At 35.0% G+C, this 22,297-nt stretch overlaps 1 protein-coding gene across 1 annotated transcript in view; it reads left to right on the top strand.

The window, feature by feature from the left end:
* The window catches only part of lmbrd1 (LMBR1 domain containing 1), a 119,074-nt gene extending 97,703 nt beyond the window's left edge, over nucleotides 1-21,371 (top strand). Inside the window, exons 15-16 of the mRNA XM_067385509.1 lie at nucleotides 18,643-18,734; nucleotides 20,291-21,371. Coding sequence (XP_067241610.1) covers nucleotides 18,643-18,734; nucleotides 20,291-20,401 — 203 coding nt within the window. The 3' untranslated portion in view covers nucleotides 20,402-21,371. The remainder of the gene's footprint in view (nucleotides 1-18,642; nucleotides 18,735-20,290) is intronic.
* Nucleotides 21,372-22,297: the final 926 nt, after the last annotated feature.

Raw genomic sequence — 22,297 nt, 5'->3', positions numbered from 1 at the left:
GTTGCACAACCAGGCGTGAGTGGGAGGAAGTGTCAAGCAGGGAGAACACATGCGACAGGGAGGGCGCCGTATCCAACCGAGAGCATCTCTCCCCGCAAGGCCCGACCCGTGCTCTCGAACCCCGCCACTTCCACACCTTAAGTCGACAGAGCAAGAGGCGAGTCCTGCTTCACAGAGCACAGCTTGGATTGGCAGTAATGCTGGGGTTGGGTTGTCCTTTAAGCTCTTGGAGGAAGTGCTTTGTGTTTGAGTGATGGAGAGTGTCAATTAGTGCCGGGCGGTAAGATGGGATATACAGTGCAACAGTAGAAATGTGTCATCCGGTAGAGATTATGCTGTAAGGTAGTAGATATATTTGTGTTGTTGGTAGTTGGCAGGACTGCTTTACGTTATTTTCACGTGAAAGTGAAATACAGATAAATGTGAAAATACAGAGGGTGACATCCTAAACAAGTCAAAATGTGGAAGAACTTGTTATTATCGGGTGTTGTTTTAAGAGTTTAGTTGCTTACTGTCTGTTGCAAAGTCTGGCGACAGGGAGGGGACATGGTCGGTTCACTTAGTTTTATTGTGGCGACGACATATTAACTCAGGAACGTGATAATTTGTGGCCACAAGATCATTTTTTGAGGTAAAGTCGTAGCTTCGAGATCCTATGTTGAGGGAACGGCATATTTTTCTCGTGGCCACGACTTCTTTTTGTTGAGGGAACGGCATCTATTTCTTATGGCCATGAGTTAAATGAAACAACCTGTGTGACCATAGCAACCTGGAATTATCAGAAATGGATAGGCCTATAATAATACTTTTTAATTATTTATTTATTTATAATAATTTTTTCTTAATTTTTAATTAAGAATGACAAAATAAGGGCGGAATTAAGAAATTATTTTATATTTATATATATATATATATATATATATATATATATATATAATATACTTTCCTTACAGTGGGTACGGAAAGTATTCAGACCCCCTTAAATTTTTCACTCTGTTATATTGCAGCCATTTGCTAAAATCATTTAAGTTAATTTTTTTCCCTCATTATTGTACACACAGCACCCCCTATTGACAGAAAAACACAGAATTGTTGACCTTTTTGCAATTTATTAAAAAAGAAACACACACACATACATATATACACACATATACATATATATATATGTATGTGTGTGTGTGTGTATGTATATATATATATATATATAAATATATATATATATATAAATATATATATACATATATATATATATATATATATATATATATATATATATATATATATATATATATATATATATATATATATATATATATATATATATATATAAATATATATATATATATAAATATATATATACATATATATTATACACACACTAATGGCTTATAAACAAAATTAAGATATCAGATTAAGATTTAAATTACTTTTTTTTTTCTTCTTTTAATATATAGCCTTTAGTAATAACAGATTATTCAAACATTGGAATGCTGTCATGGGCACGAGAGGCTACAAATGAAAACAGGCTAGGCATACTATAGTCTACAGAAAACATGGCATGATTGAGCATTTACAGTATTTACAAAATATAGACTTAACATAATAGTAACATAATAAAGGCTACAGAAAGGTAAAGAGAAATGTGAAATGACGGGGAAAATAAAGCAAATACGTAATGAATAAAAATGTAAATAATAATAATAAAAAAATAAACAATCAGTGAATGGATTTAAAAGACTTGGACTGGATAAATATAATTGTATACATGATAATCTTTTAACATTTATTGATACACTTCATTCAAATGCTGCTATAGGCACCATCACACACAGTACAATAGGCAATATGTTAATCATTTAATAATTCCGTGCTTTTTCTTAATTATAAGTAAATGTTATTTTAGGCCTATCCATTTCTGATAATTCCAGATTCATATGGTCGTGCAGGTTGTTTACGCATTTAACTCATGGCCACAAGAAAAATGCAGTCTAATGTGAAACATGTTATAGTATACATAGTATAGTATACATAGTTAACAGTATAAGTGCCCCAACGGTCACATACACAGAAAATTATGGTGCATATTCTCATAAACACAGGCAGTTATGTCTTAAATTAACATAAGTTGGTAAACGAATCAGATGTGTGTCCATATATTAGGTCTTAAAGTGACCTAATAAACCTGCTGCAGTCTGTGTCATTAATGTTAATCAAACAACAGAAAAAAAAGAGAAATCACTCACTGATGTTTACTGAATAACTTTAATAAGAATAAATGTATATTTAATTCGTATAGTGAAGACAGTGCTGTGTTGCAGAATGTAGTGTTTTATTTTTACATTTGACTACTTTATTCAATTTTTAGGCTATTTGCTGAATACTATACTGTTAGAAAACTTGAGAACTTTTTTTGTCATCTTGCCCACTAATCGTGTTAAATAATTGTGATTACAATATTGTCCAAAATAATTGTGATTGTGATTATCTTCTTTCAAAAACATAAAAAGTTATTGTTTCCAAACTTTTTTTCTCCAAAATTAGTCATGCCATGATATAAGATTTCGATCATACGGTGTACCTTTAGTGTCAGCTAAACAGGCTGTGGGATTCATGGGATCTTGCTTTGCATGCAGAATTTGTGTTCAAACCACTGCTGAAGGCATCTGAACTGCTGAATGCACAGCTATGGAGTCAATTTGACATAAAAGGCACCACTTTTGTCTTTACTGTGTGTTTTTATGCATTCAGCAGGCAACTGTATTATCATTTTCCTTATTTTCCTTTGTCTTTCATATTTATTTTAGCTTGTGCATATCTCTCTTCCTTTCTCTCTCTCTCTCTCTCTCTCTCTCTCTCTCTCTGCACTCGTTTAATGATATTATATTTGTTCATTTCAGTTCAGATATATGCAGTGTATCTGGAGGATCAAGTATTGTTGCCATGGCTACCATCCACCAAGTCACTTGGTGTGCCAATAGATTCAGGAGCCGCAAATTAAAATGAAACTTACAATGTTCTGCTCTCCCCTCCAGTCGGCCAGGCATAAATTTCCTCATCCTGTCAGATTGATTTCTAACCATGGTCTAATGAACGCATGATGCTCGTCTGGCTCTCAGCAAATGCACAGATGTGGTTTGTTTGGAAAAAAATATATCCTGTTGATTTTTAATGCACTGATCATAAGAGCTCGAAGCACTGTTGAAACAAGATAGAAAATAAATAATAAGGATTTTAAAAATTAAATATTCATGCCTCTTTTACATTATAAGGCATTTTCAGACACTCCAAAGCAGATTAAAAGATACTTTAGTCTTAGTGTTAAAGGATTAGTTCTCTTTAAAATGAAAATTTTCAATATTTAGTCAGTCATGTTGTTTTAAGCCTGTTTGAGTTTCTTTTTTTCCCATGGAACATAAATGGAAATCTGGAAAGGGCTGTAGGGGCTAATAATTAATAATTAAATAAACATAATATTAATCTATATGATGTGTGCATCATATATAATCTTCTAAAGTCATAGTTTACTTTACTTTAGGATTTAGGAAACTTGGAATATAGCATACCAAATTCAAAATACTGTATATCTATAACTATCAAAGGTATACTATGTATTGTTTGGCACTCTAGAGGTTAAAAAACAAAACTGCATGCATTTTGTGGAAGAACATTGTTTTGAATTATATGAATTATCCTACTGCTCATAAAACATTCACTACCAGGCTTAAGAGATATAACCAGTTTAGATGGAAAGATCTCAAGCTGACTAGCTGAAGACGTTACTGCAGCTATACCCATTAATAGACATAGCACTATAACCATTCACAATAGATAATGATTTACAATGAACTCTGATAGAGAGCTACAAGCTACTGTTCAATAAAATGCCTTACTCACCTAGTCAGTAATAAAAACGGCATCTCCGCATTGTCTTTACAGCATTTCAAATCCATCAGTTCTAGGGCTGACCGATATATCGCATGAGATTGTCACGCGCATTTCGTCAGTAAAGCTGGTTCCCTGATTGCCGCTAAATCGCCATCACCTGCTTTCAAATGGAGTGGCATTTAATAGACAGAGCCGTAGTTCACTGACAAGCCACGCAATATCGCGCTCATTATTGAAGGCGATATGAACGCGATATTGCGTGGCTTGTCAGGGATCTACGGCTCTTGTCTATTAAATGCCGCTCCATTTGAAAGCAGGTGATGGCGATTTAGCGGTAATCAGGGAACCAGCTTTACTGACGAAATGCGCGTGACAATCGCATGCGATATATCGCCCAGCCCTAGTTCTCGCCATCTCCGAAAAGCCAAGCCAATGTTGATTCTTGTTTTATTACAAGCTATGTTGTGATCTCTTTTTGCCAGCAGACTCTCCTCAGGCTTTGACATGAAAACATAGCATACAATCCCAGTGCATGACGGGAGTTTTGTCCTATGGTGATACCCAGCATGCATTGCAGTGTGAAACTTTTTTTTTTTTTTTTTTTAAATCACCATTGTTGAGATTCATATGCTGATTCTTGATGTCTGTGTGTGACTAAGTGATGCAGTAGTTACATTTTTTTTATGCACTACATGGTTTTAAATTGATTCAATATGTTTGCTGCAACACTTCCTTCTTATGCTGAAGTTCACAGGGTTGGTAATGCAAAACCAAAATGTATAAATGACAAGACAGTTGCTTTGGATGCAATCAGGCAATCTCACAATGACTTTATCATCATATAAAAGCAGCTCATATCTGCACACTGTAAAGCACTGGCCTCACTGCTTTACAACAACACATGCATTGTTGCAGAGAAAAATCTAACATAGAAAGTCAAGGGTCAAGAGCCCAACCTAAGCAAACGTTGATCTCCATGTCGTTCTTTTCTTTTCTTTTCTTTTCTTTTCTTTTCTTTTCTTTTCTTTTCTTTTCTTTTCTTTTCTTTTTCCTTTTTTATTGACCAATAAAATAACATCTAAACATCTGTTCATTCTCAATAAGTACTTTTGTAGACGTGTGAAAATAAAGTCAATCTGGTTAGTAATATGTGAAGCTTGTTGTGCTGTTTGTGGAGTTGTTTAATCAGATCTTCAGAGATTTAACAATTTTTATCTTCAGTTGATTTCATCTAAGGCTGTGACTGAAGTCAGTTGTAGTTCTTGTGTTTCTCTTTTCTTCAGTGATTCTGCTTGTTAACAGCAGGTGTTCATCACGTATGCTCAATCATCACTTAATTAATTGCTTCATTATCTCATTAACTTTAACTCTGCTTCAATGTTATTTTAACGCTCTTTAGAGAGGGACCATATGTACTCTGAGCAGAGGTGATTTAACTCTGGGGATTTTGCTGTGTAGCCAGAGAAACTTTTTTCGGAGATGGCGAGCCGCACACGGGCAACTGACGTATGTGCATGATTTCCTGTGAAAACTATCCAGACAAATCTGAAATAAACACTTATAATAGGCTTACCATAGTGAATCAAGGTTAGACAAAAACATGTTTTGGAAGAAGGATTGATGCTGTATTGACTCATTATTTAAATTTTATTAATTTTGAACAATAACAAAAAATTACATAGTGTACCTTTTAAAGTTTTGGAATGAAATGAGGGTGAGTAAATAATGACAGAATTTTCAATTTGCAGTGATGGGCAGTTGAAAGGAAATCAAAATTACATCTATCTGATCAAGTTTACCCAATTAACTTTAATGTCAACATGACTCGGCATGCATTGCTTCCTTATAAACCTCTTAGAACTTTAGGAAACTCTAAATCCACTGTTTTAATTAAATTCTTATTCTCCATCTCACTGGTGTACATTCCAAATCGGCTCAGGCCTCAGTCGACTGAAGGGAACATTGTCCATAATGCTTATTACAAAAAAGTACCAAAAAGTTTCATGCTGCTGCCTGGGGTGGGAGGGTTAAGTTACCAAGTTACTATGGTACTACCATGATTTTAGCCAATGCATAGTAGCTTTATTGTGATATTTTTATAAATTACAGTCTAATATTGTACAATGTAAAAATACAATGTAATATAATTCAGTCCCATATTGTCTAAAAAATATCTTTAGATATTTAGATATTACTATTACTATTTAGATATTACTATTTGATGTGCTGTAATCACAGTGCAATAATATGACATTATTAATTACATGAAACAATGGTAAACTTTCTTTTAGTTGAAAATATGATTTCATAAGGGACATATGTCTGACATGGGAAGCCAGGACACATTTTAATGCTGAAGAAATCAAGTGCTCACCCTACTGTCAGGACTGTTCCCTAGCAACAGCATCAGGGATGTTCAGGAGAGAATGATGTTTGATGTGTTCAAAGATGGCAGATACTTATGCTCGTTTTTTACAATACAATTTCTTTTCTTCACAACACAAATCACTGTTAAGTCATTATCAGGATGAATTGGGCTTCGCTCTCACAGAGGTCAGCAGATGCCAGTCATTCTGTTTGTTCCTAAATCCAAGATTCTTCACCATAATGTGTCCTTCTGTTGCTTCAGATGCTGCTGTAATGAAGAGACAGAGAGGTAATACACAAATGTCAGTGATTGATGATTTTTTTTGAAGGACAGAACAGAAGTAAGTTGGTTTTTTGATAGAGTTCAATCAAGGGTGCTTGTTGAATGAATACAGGGAATGTATTTTTCAGAATAGGCGAAGGCCACAATTGTTTTATTGAAGTATATTTACAGCATAGTATATTGGAAATGGGGGTCTGATGTTTTCTGAAGAACATTTACCTGGAAATATTAAGATTGTCCAACAGTGTCATGAAACATGAAAGAACCATTGGCAACAGAACACTTTTTAACTTTTAAAGTGATTCTTAAGTGACTTTTAAAGTGAAGTTACAAAAAAGAAAAATCTGCTCTTTTGCATACTATGAATGGAGTCTTGAACTGTCAGTCTCTGAAAATGAATAAAAAGCACCATAAAAGCAGTCCATATGACTCATGCACTGAATTCCAAGTCTTATAAAGCCATAGGATCATATTATGTGAGGAACAAAATTAAATTTAAATTTAAATTTAAAGGTTTGACCTTAATTACATGAAATTTGAATGTGATTTGAGATCTTTGTCATTTTAACACTTGCACTTTGATTTTTAACATACAGAATCTTAAAATATAGTTGATTGCTTCATGTATTTATACATTTATTTCTGATTGATCCCAAACTGTTTCAAACTAATTTCCACTAGTCAAAATTCTAATTTATTGAATGATAAATTATATCTGATGTGTTGTAAATACACACACTACTATTCAAAATGTTGAGGTTAAGATTTTTTTATGTTTTTGAAAGAAGTCTCTTATGCTCACAAAGGGTGCATTTATTTGATCAAAAATACTGTAAAACAGTAATATTGACAAATATTGTTACATTTTAAAATAACTATTTTCTATTTTAATATAATTTAAAATGTAATTTATTCCTGTGATGAAAAAGCTGAATGTTCAGCATCATTACTCCAGTCTTCAGTGTCACATGATCCTTCTGAAATCATTCTGATATGCTGATTTGGTGTAGACAACAGTTGTGCTGCTTAATATTTTGGTGGAAACCCTGTTATTTTTTCAGGTTTCTTTGATGAATATTAAGTTCAAAAGAACAGCATTTATTTAAAATAAATTCTTTACTGGCACTTTAATTTTGTCAATTTAATGCATCATAATTTAATGCAGAATAAAAGTATTAATTCCTTTCAAAATCTTACTGACCCCAAACTTTTCAACTGTATATATGGCTTTAAATTATTCATATGGATGTTTTGATTCAGTAATAGTTTAAAAGTGAAGGATTCACGTGTTCCATTTTCTCTCTCCGTGCACATTTACCCAGAGAGGTGCTATGGGTGACTAGTATGAATCATGAGTCACGTGAGTCTCTCTGTTATATTGCTGCTATAAATATGAGGATTGGTAACAGGTGAGACAGCAGCTCTGATATCACTCATGCTCTACTGCTGCACTCCTCCACTGCACTTTCAATCTGATTTTATTCTAACCTCACAAGATTATTTGTAGTGAAAAGTGCCACCTTTTGATTGTATGCAATTTCGCACTCGATCTGACGCCCTTCTATTCTGCAGCTTCCTCAATGTGAGCATTCTCTCACCTCTTCTGGTTCTTCTTCTCTTCCCCTTGAGGTCGTTCTGGAAAGCCCATGCCTTCTCGCTGCCTGTTTTTGGATCTCACTTTTATTCCTTTGTGATAAAGATTAGCAAATGCTCCAGTTAAAGCCTTTTGAGACATATGTGCCAAATTTAGGCATCTGTTGGCTAAACAAAAAAAGAGACCAATCGAAAGACAGAGAGAGGGAAAAAAAAGAAGGAAAAGTGGAAAGTGCATTTGCTTCCAATATAGTGACTGATAAGCTATTTCTGTCTGTTCCAGGATTTGTGTTTCTAGTCCTCAAAAATGTAAAATGTTGTCTTTATTTACTCACCCTTATGTTGATCTAAATCTATATGGCTTTATTTCTTTCTTAGAACACAACATTTTGAAGATTTTGAAGACTTTTACTGGTTGATTTTTTCATGCATATAGAATAAATGAGGACAAGCTTCAAAAAGGATGAAAATGTATCATTACAGATTAATTGTATTCCAAATTTTCTGAAGGCATATAGCAGATTTGTATGAGGAACAGACCAACATGTAAGTGAAAATGAAGACCTTGACATTCACATTATTGTGTTCATCAAGGTTAGAACAATTTATTCTTTTGAGTTTGAATTCTTTCAATCGATCAGTTCATTCAGTTCACAAAACGGTAGGGATGTAAAGAATGAATCATTCATGATACAGACAGAAATAGTTGTGTCTGATTCATGACTGATTCATTCTTTTGAGTTGGCTCTTTTCAATAAATCAGTTCATCTATAGTTCACAAAACCATTTTGAATGATTGCGATGAATTAATCTGCTTTTCGAGTTGACTTGCTAACTCATTGATCTGGTCACAGAGGTTAACGGCTCACTTGGGGGGGGGGGAAGAAGTTTCTCACACAAAGCTGTCAAATGACTTCATATTTTCATTTCAAGAATCATATGGAGCAATTTCTGACACTTTTATGTTGCTTTTACTTCCTTTTTGAAGCTTAAACGCCCTAGTTTCCATTTATTGGAAATGCATTGAAAAGAGTGACCATTCTACAAAATCCTCCTTTTGTGTTCCACAGAAGAAAGAAAGTAGTTCTGGTTTTGAATGGCATGAGCCTGAGTAAGTAATGACAGAATTTTCTTTTATTACTTGAACTATTGCTTTAAACCATCGATCGCTTGTTTTCCTCCCTTTGTCTGTTTCTTAGTCTATCTGAATTCACCCCTGGTCTGGTGCATTGAGAGCTGGCTATAATTACTCAGCTAAGCACTAAAACAGAGCAGATAATTAAGGAACACTTTAATTAATAGCCACGTCAGGCACAGCCTGGCACTGGTCCATGCCGCCATGTGCACCCCATGGCGTTACTTTAGTGGTAGATGTGGACTGCTGGTACATAGAGGGAGTCTAATGCATCTTAATGGAGTCTCATTTAAACTGATTCAGACTCAGTGCACACAGTTCACATATACATACTGTTACTGAGACTGCAAAGTGCAAGTAATGAAAAAGATGAGGTTTTGTGTTTGTGGCATACCCTAAGGCCATGTGTCCACTAAAGCGTTTTCCCGAGGATAGCATATTTTCCCAATTGTTTTCAATGGGAGTGCCGCGTTTTTAAAACTCCAGCAGTGTGACGAGGCACTGAGCATCTATTTCAGCATTTTTTACCAGTTGCCAAGGGTTGAAGAATGTTACGCTTTGGGTAAAGCGCAGCGCTCATTACTCTCACTTTTTACCCAGCCGTCCAATCACAGTGGAGGAGGGGTGGGACGAAAACCACACTGACCAACCGCCACATCTTGCTTGCACAATGGTAACAGACAATGACAACAAGCATAGTAACGGAACAAAATAATTTAAAACAAGAGCCAGAGCAAATACTTTACATTGTATCAACAATTTTACATAGAAACAATACAGAAACAAACTATGAAATGAGATACTAGTAACACTTCTGTATATATTCTATATCAAAGCAAGCAAAGGAAAGCAAGAGCACCCTCTGTTGATACTGTAATAACATCATATTGGCAAAACTGATTTGTCAAACGCTCCAGTGCGTACTTGTCTTTGTGCTCTGGAAAGTGTCAAAGGGTTTCTATTTACAAAGTGTTTTTGCAGCAGTAGGGCTGATGATACACCTATTTCCCGATTCGATACTATCACGATACTTGCGTGCCAATACAATATGTATTGTGATTTTTAAGACTTTTTTTAACACTAAACCATGAGGAAAAGTTGAATCATACAGACTGTACATGATGTATAAGATGAACCATATTTACAAAAACAATTCATCACATCTTTAATTTTATTTCAGAAGCATCATACATAACAGTAGTACATTTTCTTGAATAAACGATTCAATGACAAACACATTTTTTTTAAGTCATTTGCAAACAACAGTGTAAATGATACTCTCGTTATTTCAAGCGCCATTTTCAAAAGGTGATAACTGTTTTTTATCTCAGTACTTATATGATCATTTGAACTATTGTATCACAGAAATAATGATACTATGAGGTTGAAATAATGACAGTTCTCTCTGGATCAGCGGCAGCGCCAACACAGATTTGAATGTTGCGATATGATTTTATCAAAGGTTTAATAGACAGACTAATTATCATTTAGGAATACGATCGCATGGGTTTTTGATTCGAGATCACAGTCTTTTAAAGATTAATCGTGCAGCTCTACTGTCTTATCTATAGTCTTTGATTATACTCTCTCTCTCAGCATTGATATCTGATGCAAAGCACATAGCGCGAGGGCTTTTCGGTGCATTTATTACTATTTTAATATTCATAAAGTGAGACATCGCTATTAAAGGATACAGACCGTCTCCCACACATCCCACCAGAACCATTTCAGAACAGTTTAAATCTATTTATGGTGGTCAAAGTTGATATTGTGGATGTGCACCCGCCCGTAAATCAATGTATGGGATGTGCTGGGGTAGTCTCATTGCTTTCTCTCGGCCATTTCAAAGGAATATTACGTCACGTGACACGCATAGATAATGACACATTTCAAAAGTGAGTAACTTCCACCACGTCTATAAGCAATGACTAAAATAAGTTGATTCTATTTGAATTGATACTGATTTTGGAATAATAAAAAAAAAAAATGATTTAAAAAATCACGATAGTTAGGTGAATCGATTTTTTTTTTTTTCTTCCAGCCCTAGTGAGCAATGAAGCCAATCGCAGACATGTCTGTTGAGCTCTTGAACACAATGGCCAAGAGATTTATTGTGCAGTGTAGACAGCTTCATTGATTATAATGAAACTTTGTGAAATTGCAGTGAACTGAGTGACAGCTTTTGAGTGATTTTAAATGGAGTTCTCTTTGCATGTGTTTATGCCAATTAACATCCTTTTAGTACTTCTGATTACAACATGTTTACGATAGCAAAGTTAACATCAACGAAAAAGACGTAATAGACGACAACCTGTTATGTTGGACTAATTTAAACATTTGCCTGCATCATGATATGATTATAATACATCTCCACAACACGTTATACATGACAGCCGAGTTATAGCTATAAGTTTTTCCTTTAGCGTTCGCAACTTAAACTATGCTTTGGAAAAAATGAGTGAAATCACAAGTTTTAAACTGCAAGTAAATTGCAGGGTGAGGATAGGGTGGTTTTCAAGACCCATCTCTGGGGTCCACTCAGCCAAGCAGCTTTCCATCGAGAGCAATGATCAGAGGTTCAGCCGCCCCGGAAAACTCAGGCACATGCTTTTAGAAAACAAAAAATGGCAAAAAATAAACAAAAATCCCCCAAAAAACTGAGAGGTTGGGAGAGAACACTTTAGAGCACTCTTCCTCTATTTCCATCCTGTCCTTTTTCAGTGTATACACAGAAACAAATGAGTCATCATTAATAATACATGCTTTCAGAGAGGGCTGCTCCTCTGTACTGACCACTCACTGAACTCACACTCTGCCACACGCTTCCTTTCAGTTCCCTCTGTTAAAGGGATAATTCACTCAGAAATGAAAACTCTTCATTAACTCACACTCATCTTGTTCCAAACCCCAATTTAGCTTTTTCTCAGAAAGGAGAAAATTGCAAAGAATTGTTTAACAGCTCTTGCCATTACCATCTTTACAATGTCAGTAAAAAGAGGTCCAAATGCGGTCATTTCAGTCTTTTAAAAATCATACAATAACTTTATGTAAGAAAAAGATAAAAATTTAAGTCATTATTCATGCACTTCCCCCAAAATTGGAATTCTACCAATGTCATTTAGACAGTGATGATGTTAATTGATGATATTTTTTAATATAATAAATAAAACTTTTATTATTATTATTATTATTATTATTATTATTATTATTATTATTATTATTATTTATATATACGCAAACTACCATTCAAATGTTTGGGGTCAAGGTTTAATATGAAAATAAAAAAAATGTGTTGCAGTTTCCACACAAATATGAAGCAGATGATTTTTTTTTCCATCTAAATGTTTTTTTGAGCAGCATATCAGAATGATTTCTGAAGGATCATGTGACATTGAAGACTGGAGTAATGATGCTGAAAATTCAGCTTTGACATCACAGGAATAAATTACTTTTTAAATTATATTAAAATATAAAACATGTATTTTAAATTGTAATGATATTTTGCAATAATACTGTTTTTACTGGATTTTTGATCAAGTAAATGCAGCCTTGGTGAGATTAAGAAACTTATTTCAAAAACATTAAAAAAAAATCTTACCGACCCCAAACATTTGAATGGTGGTGTATATAAGCCAGTCTTTTTTGTTATGTTTTACATTTGTTATAATTAATTATAATAAATGTAATTATACAGAGTTATAACATTGTATCATAATATTTATTATAAATAATTTTAAAATCATTTTATTCTTATATTTTTAGTGTTTTACCTTTAGCTTTATTTTTTTTATTTTTTTTTGTAAAATTGTTATTTTAAACAATTAGTAAAACATTTTAAACTGAATAGCTCTAGACACAAGTGTTTTTGAGTGTGTGTGTGTGTGGGGGGGGGGGGGGGGTGTATGCTTGTATATATGGTTAATATGGATTAAATGACATGTGTATTATAAAACTTCCTGTGTCCTAATTAATCAAATAGCTTAAAAAACATCTTACATTAAAAACTTTTTTAATTAAAAAAATGCTAAGTTTTCTGTGATTGGGTAGGTTAAGGGTAAGGGGATAGAAAATTTCATTATTTCAGTATAAAACCATTACGTCTATGAAGAGTCTCTGTAAACCACATACACAAGAAATTTCTATACATGGGTGAACTGCCACTTTAACAGTCAATGCTCAAAACGCCCATGTCAACACAATGCCACACAAACAGAGCGAATGAGCAGACTGCTGGTCTGAATGGCTGTGGTCTTTGGCAGGCGTTCTCCATCAGCAGCGACTGCGATCTGAAGGTGAACCGGGTCAGTGGTGTACACCATGATTTGTTTAGCCAGAGCACTGTTGAGAACCATCTGCCCTGTAATTCAGGTGAGCATCTGCTGAGCTACAGATGGCAGGAAAAGTGCAGGAGGAGAGGACGATGCCTGCTCTCAAACAGGTCCAGTTTCTACTGAGCCAGAACCAGAGGACTGGTGCTACTGTGCAGGGCCTGTTGTAGCTGTCTTATAAAAATATTCTTTGTGCTACAAGATGTCAAAATCTTGCCATGCAGAGCATTTTATTAGCTTGTCTGTCTGTATATGTATCTATCTATCTAATAATATTAAACTAAATTAAATGTAATTAAACTAAACTATACCTGTACTGTCTCCACGCAGCATATATTCTCTGGCTCTGTAGGCATCATTGTCTGACTCCGGTTCGAACTGAACACCACTACTGACAGTTTCTGACATTGTCAGTGCATGAGATTGTCCTGTTTTGTTGTTGAGTGAGCTCTTGAAGCTTGGCCTCCTTGAAATAGGGCCGGGAGCAGCAGCTCATTTGCATTTAAAGAGACACACACAAAAACAGCCTGTTTTTGCTCACCCCCCCCAAATTTTAACATGCTATAAAAAATGATCTGTGGGGTATTTTGAGCTAAAACTTCACTCTGGGGACATCAGAGACTTATTTTACATCCTGCAAAAAGGGGCATAATAGGTCCCCTTTTAAGACTCATTTTAATACTAGAATCGAGCATCAATGCTGGTTCTGGCTGACCACTTGTGATGGGATCAGAGGTTGATGCCATGTGCAAATGGGGCCTTTGACTACATACATGTGCATGAGATGATAGGATGTCTAACACAGAGTGAGTTCAGTGACCTCTGGTGCCGCTTGTGTTTTGTAATGTCAGTAATGTCAGGTCTTCATGCCTCAACCAACCAATCGTGTTGCATGCTTGGAGCAGCTAATTATCTGCATAAACACTATCTGATCTTTCTCTCTACTTCTCCTCCCTTCCTTCTGTAGACCCCACTCTGTAGGACTGCTTATTCATAAGCACCTTGACAGATTGAGCTGATTACAACCCTTCTGCTGTAGCGACACTCACTCTGTTTGATCCATGAGCCCAGATGAACTTCTTCATACAGGAACATCTTACATTAATTTGCACTTGATTGTGTAGTACAAACATAAGAACAACAGACATCTAAACTTCAAACTAAACCACATAAGTTCAGGGGCCGTATTCACAAATCATTTTATCTTACCACTAAGAGTTCTCCTAAATAGCAGTAAAAGTTCTTAGCTAAGAGTTTTCTCTTAAAACCTATTCACAAAGCTGCTGAGATCAACTTTTACTAAGGAATAGACTGAAGTCTTAAGCTAAGAGTAAGGGCGGGGTTGACCTCGTTGCTATGGAGTATACACACAGTGATTGGCTGATGGGGGAGGAGTCAGCAATTCATAGAAATATTGTAGAATGAGGTGTCATGTTTCCATATTAAAATAAAGGTTTTAAAATACAAATGTTGCCATATTCAAATAAATATTTTTTAATAAAAATGTTGCCATTTTTTTTGCCATAAAGGTTTTAAAATGTAGGCTAAGTGTCACTAATTAAACTAGTATATACAGTTAATTGTCCACCTCTTGGATGTCTTCATCTCAAGGGAATGCAGAATTCAAGCGACAAATTATATATATATATATATATATATATATATATATATATATATATATATATATATATATATATATATATATATATATATATATATATATATATATATATATATATATATATATATATATATATATATATATATATATATATATATATATATATATATATATATATATATATATATATATATATATATATATATATATATATATATATATATATATATATATATATATAATTTATATATAATATTTTTTTTTTACTCTATTCAATCATTTGTAAATGTGAACTCATGAAAACCATTGCCTCAGGTAATCAGACAATATTTATTTATTTGTTAGTTTTTTTTTTTTTTTTTTTTTTTGGCGTCTCATCGTAGATTCAAATCTATAAATCAAAATGTATTGCATTTATGAAGAAAAGGTTCAGCACCTTCGGCTCTGTCGCTATTGCCTCAATGGTGTTCAGTGTCTTTGGGTGGATTAGGATTGTTTGTGATTTGGTCTTAGTCATTTAGGAGTCCTCTTGACTACTCCTAAAGTTTTAGCTAGTTTTAACGCTAAAATGCTTTGTGAAATACTCTTAGAGCAAAAATTTAGGACTCCTAAAATTAGGACTGACACGCCCATTATTTTAAGAGTTTCTCCTACATTGGCAAGTTAGGAGCTACTTTTAGTCTTAAGATCGTTTGTGAATACGGCCCCTGGACTATTAATGTATGTGGCTTAGGGCTGGGTGGTAAAACGCTAACAATAATTATCGCAATATAATTTTCTTCAATAAAATTATAATAAAAGTTTGATATAATGTTTATGCACCAAAGCGGAACAAAATAACACTACTCGTTTGAACCACGCCGCACGGACCATTTATCAGCTCAGTTCAAACTTCAGCGAAGCACGAGCTTATCAGAGCAGATGCGTTGACTCATTGATCAGTCTCCATCAAGTGACCGCTAAACAGCGCTGTGAGATCCAGTGAAAAGAAGTTCTTGAATTCAACAGAACACGCCTTTATGATTTAAAATAGTTTAAAGCCAGATGAAACAGCACTGACATTCCCAGCAGCACTGACAAACAAGAAAAACGAGAAAAAAACACTGTTCCATGAAATATCCAGTTAGAAGCTTTTTCAATTTACAAATCATCATCTTTAACCATGGATTTACTGTAAATGAACCATAGTATTGTGGCAGAAATGTGGGATATTCATTTTGAATTATATTATATTATTAATGTAGACATGTTTTAAATGTTTTATAGGAGTAATGGCTAATAATTACAGTATTTTTTGTTATGTATTTAGGCAGTTGTATTACAAATACCATTGAAACCACATAGCAGAGGTGGTGAACGTCGGTCCTGGAGAGCCACAGTCCTGCAGAGTTTAGCTTCAACCTTAATCACACCTGAACAAGCTAATCCAGGTCTGAATGAAGGGTTACTAGAAAGCAACAGTCAGAGTTGAAGCTGAACTCTGCAGGACTGAGGCTCTCCAGGACCGGAGATCATCACCCCTGCCATATAGTTACATTTTACCATGGTCGTGAGGTCAAATGCGTGATTTTACCTGTGATTATCATGATCTAAATGTATGATACTATGGATAACCAATGGTTAATTTAAATAAAAGTCCTAAGTCAAATTGTCAGAATATTGATAATATAAAATTCAGGTTAAAATTTTAGCAGAAATTTACATCTACATCCCAACTCAAGCTACTGCTATACAGTCAAATCAAGCAACTGTCAAATTTGCATTTCTAAGAGACAACAAATGTAATATGATTAATATCGCAGGCTGAAACTAAGAAATACATTTTTCTATTAATTTATTTATTTTGTTAAAAAAAAGATTTTTTACCTTAGTTTAATTATGTGTATTTTGATGTAGATTTTTTTTTTTTTTAATCATTATAAATAAATGTTTTGAATATTCTACTTCAGATTTTCAGGTTTCACTCAGGAATAGAAATCTGTCTTTAAGCTTAAAAGAAATAAAGATTTTATATTTGTCATGGTAATTATCGATAATGACTGATATGAAAAATGTTATTGTATTTTGGCCATATCGCCCAGCGCTTATGTGGCTGATGATGTTGAATTATTTTTAAAACATATGAAATTCATCAAACATCCATTATTCAGTTTTTTTTTTTTTTTCCCAAAGTGTATTTAAAAAATAATAATTCCGTTCAAATATACTTAGGCTTCTTACATCGATAAATATGTTTTTTTTAGAAGACGTAATAGTTATTTAGTTAAATAATATTACATTTATTTGTAGGGCTGCAAGATTAATTGAAATAAAAGCGAAAACGCAATTTGGCTTAGTGTGATTATTCATACACAATATATTAAATCAACTGAAATAAATAACTGCGCTGCGTGTTTCAGAGTGACTCACAATCCACCGATTGCAAAAGTAATATTTCTCATTTTGTTTTTTAGTAATTTTTATATTTTTATTTAATAATAATAATAACAATAGCAATATTGATATATAATCACAGAATTTTGGCCAAATTGTGCAGCCGCAACAAGCTCAGCAATCCCGGAATTTGTTTTAATCACATTTTAAATCGCAATCACAACTAATTTTTTTTTTTTTTTCCTCAAACCATGAAGCCTATTTATTGGAACATTTACTGATAAATATTTTTCTTTTCTCTGCATTTGTCCAAATGTTGGCTATTTTGGCTTGCCAAGCAGCATCTAAATATTTGTTTGTTTTTTTTATCCCAATGTTTGCTATGGTTTTCACTGGTTCCCTCTTCATTTTCTATGACACAGTCATCAGCTTGATGCCGGTTTTCTGGTCAGTGTGACAGGTTAGCTTGAGGCTGCTCTAGCTAAGAGATTCTCTCAGGCATTTAATTGAAAGGCGGTGTGTTGTTAGCACAAACCTGCAAAGTGTGGCTGGTGCAACACAAGGCTGTGCCGGCAATTACTGTGTCACGCTCTTTGATGAGAACACGTACCGTTGTGCATGTGTGATTACTTTCCCTCGCTCTGCATGGCGGCGGAGTGAAGACTGACCTACTGACCTTCTGACTCTGCAAACACATTAGCGTTTACTTATACCTATTAGACTTACATTAAATCAGGGACCTGAGCTGTATCTAGGGACCAGAATACAATTTTAATATATTTTAAAATGTAATTTATTCTGTGATGGCAAAGCTGAATTTTCAGCATCATTAACTCCAGTCTTCAGTGTCACATGATCCTTCATAAATCATTCTAATATGCTGATTTGATGCTCAATAAACATTTCATATTATTATCAATGTTGAAAACTGTTGTGCTGCCATGATGTTTTGTTTGAAACCATAACTTTCATAAATAGAAACAGCATTTATTTGAAATAGAAATGTTTTGTAACATTTTAAATTAAAGGGCCGTTTTCTTCATATTTTGTTTTACAGACCAGTGCACAGTAACAAGATCTTACCTGTTCCTGCACAAGTTTTGGTTCTTCAGCACCATCTACTATTTTGGCAACTGGGCTTTCCTTTTGGTAAGTTCATGAATTTGCCTTTTTTAAATGACCTGCTTCATTATTTGAACTCTAGGAAATTATACACCAATCAGGCATAACTTTATGACCACCTTTCTAATATTGTGTTGGTCCCCCTTTTGCTGCCAAAACCACCCTGACCCGTCGAGGCATGGACTCCACTAGACCTGAAGGTGTGCTGTGGTATCTGACTCCAAGATGTTAGCAGCAGATCCTTTAAGTCCTGTAAGTTGTGAGGTGGAGCCTCCATGGATCGGACTTGTTTGTTCAGCACATCCCACAGATGCTCGATTGGATTGAGATCTGGGGAATTTGGAGGCCAAGTCAACACCTCAAACTCGTTGTTGTGCTCCTCAAACCATTCCTGAACCATTTTTGCTTTGTGGCAGGGCACATTATCCTGCTGAAAGAGACCACAGCCACCAGGGAATAATAAAACATGATTCATCAGACCAGGCCACCTTCTTCCATTGCTCCATGGTCCACTTCTGATGCTCACGTGCCCAATGTTGGCACTTTCGTCGGTGGACAGAATCATGGTGTAACCTGACTGGTCTGCAGCTATGCAGCCCCATACGCAACAAACTGTGATGTTCTGTGTATTCTGACACCTTTCTATCAGAACCAGCATTAACTTCTTGAGCAATTTGAGCTACAGTAGCTCGTCTGTTGGATCAGACCACATGGGCCAGCCGTCACTTCCCACACAGCAAAAGAACTAAAGAGGTATCGCAGCTTCTGGAACGTATCCGTGAACGGACCCGTATCGGCGTCTACTTGCGCGCAGTGACAAATCCGCAACGAAGGCGGATCGCGGACCCACCGCGGTTCCGCGCTGCATCTGCTCCGCATCTGCGATTTAAAACCTTATTGATACAACCGATACAATAAAGGCGCGTGCGCGTCCACGGATCCGACATGGGTCCGCTCAGGATCCGCTGATTGACAGTAGAATATACGGTGCCGCCCGGAGGCAGAGTGGATCCTCTGGGTGGTGCCAAAACGAATGTGACAGTCACGCGGGCTTGGCGACTTAAATGCGGATCCGCCTAGAAGTTTCCTGCTGTGTGGGTTCCCATGTGCATCAATGAGCCTTGGCCGCCCATGACCCTGTCGCCGGTTCACCACTGTTCCTTCCTTGGATCACTTTTGATAGATACTGACCACTGCAGACCGGGAACACCCCACAAGAGCTGCAGTTTTGAAGATGCTCTGACCCAGTCGTCTAGCCATCACAATTTGACCCTTGTCAAACTCACTCAAATCCTTACGCTTGCCCATTTTTCCTGCTTCTAACACATCAACTTTGAGGACAAAATGTTCACTTGCTGCCTAATATATCCCACCCACTAACAGGTGCTGTGATGAAGAGATAATCAGTGTTATTCACTTCACCTGTCAGTGCTCATAATGTTATGCCTGATCAGTGTATGAATGAACACACACACAAAGAAAAAAAAAAATAATAATAATAATAAAACATCATTACAAGAACCTACATATCCTGAGAGTAGAAGTATTGGCCCTAATGTGTCTTCTGTTGTGTTGCATTGCAGGTCTTTCTCATTGGTTTGGTTGTTTCCTGCTGTAAAGGGAAGAAATCCGTGATTGAAGGGGAAGTTGATGCAGATGATTCAGATCTCAGTGATGATGAATATGTACATTAACTCCTGGTGTAGTTACTACTTATGTCCTGTTTTAACTAGGTTTGGTTACCAGTAAGAACTGAGATGAGAAAAGTTTTCTATCTTCTCCACAACTCATCTTTCATTCGTCGTTCAGAGAGAGAGAGAAATACTGACACTCTATAAGACTCAGTTGAATGTGTTATGATGCCAAATAGATTTTGTGTCATTAGAGGAATTGTCATGTTTAACTGATAGCAGTAGTCTGATATGCTAACCCGTCTCTACTACTGACCCTTACTACTAACTGAGGGTTTATGTGCATGTCACTTTGCATTGCTGTCTGAAATCATCAAATAAATTTTACTCTCTAAACAAGACAAAATTTAGTTTGAAATAAGTTAAGAAGGTACACTTTATTTGTTGTTGATTCACATAAAAGGGTTGAGATTCATATGCTGATTTATTTATTAAGAATTTTTTAATGCTGTGCATATCAGTTTTGTTTTTTTTTTGTTTGTTTGTTTTTTTTCTAGCCATAGTGCTCCAATGTTTGACGTGTGCTTTCTTTAATGTTACTTAAATCTCTGAGGTTGAATTACTGTCATACTGCTTGTGGATTTATTTCACATACATTTTTATTTTTGATTGTACTTAAAATGACAGGAGAACTTGCAAAGTTTTAGAGAACTGACGCAAGATCAAAAAGTGTGTCAAAATGTATTTATCATATAGTATTGGCCTGTTTTGCAGTTTTTCTGATATCAAAGTTTCTTTTGAAAGATGATCCATTAATAAAGACTAAAAACAATATAACTTGTTTTAAAAAGAATACAGTGGCTTGATTGTAATTTATACTTAATGAAATCATCCTGAGATAATTTAGAAGATTGATTAAAGAGTTAGTTCACCCAAAAATGAAAACTCTGTCATCAATTACCCTTGTGTCGTTCTAAACCGTAAGACTTTTGTACATCAAACACAAATTAAGATATTTCTGTCCCTCCAATGACAGTCCACGCAACTACCATTTTGACGCTTCAAAAAGTTTTTAAAGGTTTAGTCCATTTTTTCTGAAGAGACTGGATCACTTTATATGATGAACAAATCTTATTGGTTCTTGCGGAAGCTCAAACGTGTTGTGTAACACACGAGAATTAATCTCATTGGTTTTCGCATGTCAAGCAAACATGCTTGAGCTTCCATTTAGTATAACTGATGTGTGAGTTGATCAATGTTTATATGTGAATAAAAGCCTAAATTTAAATCTGTTCATCATATAAAGCGATTGAGTCAATTCATATGGATTAGTTTTACGATCTCTTTATGAACTTTTTGAAGCATCAAAGTAGTAGTTGTGTGAACTGTCAATTGAGGGAAAGAAAATTCTTATCTCATCCAAATATATTCATTTGTGTTCCAAAGATAAACGAAAATCATATGGTTTGGAACAACATGAGGGTGAGTAAATTATGCCAGATTTTTAATTTTTGGGTGGACTATCCCTTTAATGTTAAATAGAAATATGTCGATTTACAGATACGCAATCATTTATATTGTCAGAAATAACTAAACTTAATTCCATATTTAAATGACCAAATGTTGTAGAGCTTATGTCATATTTCTTCAATCTTTGTAGAATAAACTACACAAAACAGATGTGATGAACCGGTTCAAAAGACCTTCTGAGAGACTCAAATGAGCCTAAGACTATGGGCTGTACCCGAAACTTAAAAATGCTGCTTTCGGAGGACCCATTCCAAGGCAGGAAGGCATCAATGGACGTCTGAATCCATTCCTTGTGAGATGCCTTCATCTCATCGAATTTTGAAGGCAGCATAGATGTATCCTTTGCTGCCTTTGATATCCCACACTCCTGTGCTTTTCATTCATAGTTGAGCTAGAAAAATAAAGATGGCGTCTGAAAGTTGCGGTTGC

The sequence above is a fragment of the Chanodichthys erythropterus genome, chromosome 5, assembly GCF_024489055.1.
Source record: "Chanodichthys erythropterus isolate Z2021 chromosome 5, ASM2448905v1, whole genome shotgun sequence".
Lineage (NCBI taxonomy): Eukaryota > Metazoa > Chordata > Actinopteri > Cypriniformes > Xenocyprididae > Chanodichthys > Chanodichthys erythropterus.
This window is presented reverse-complemented; position numbering and strand designations above follow the sequence as displayed.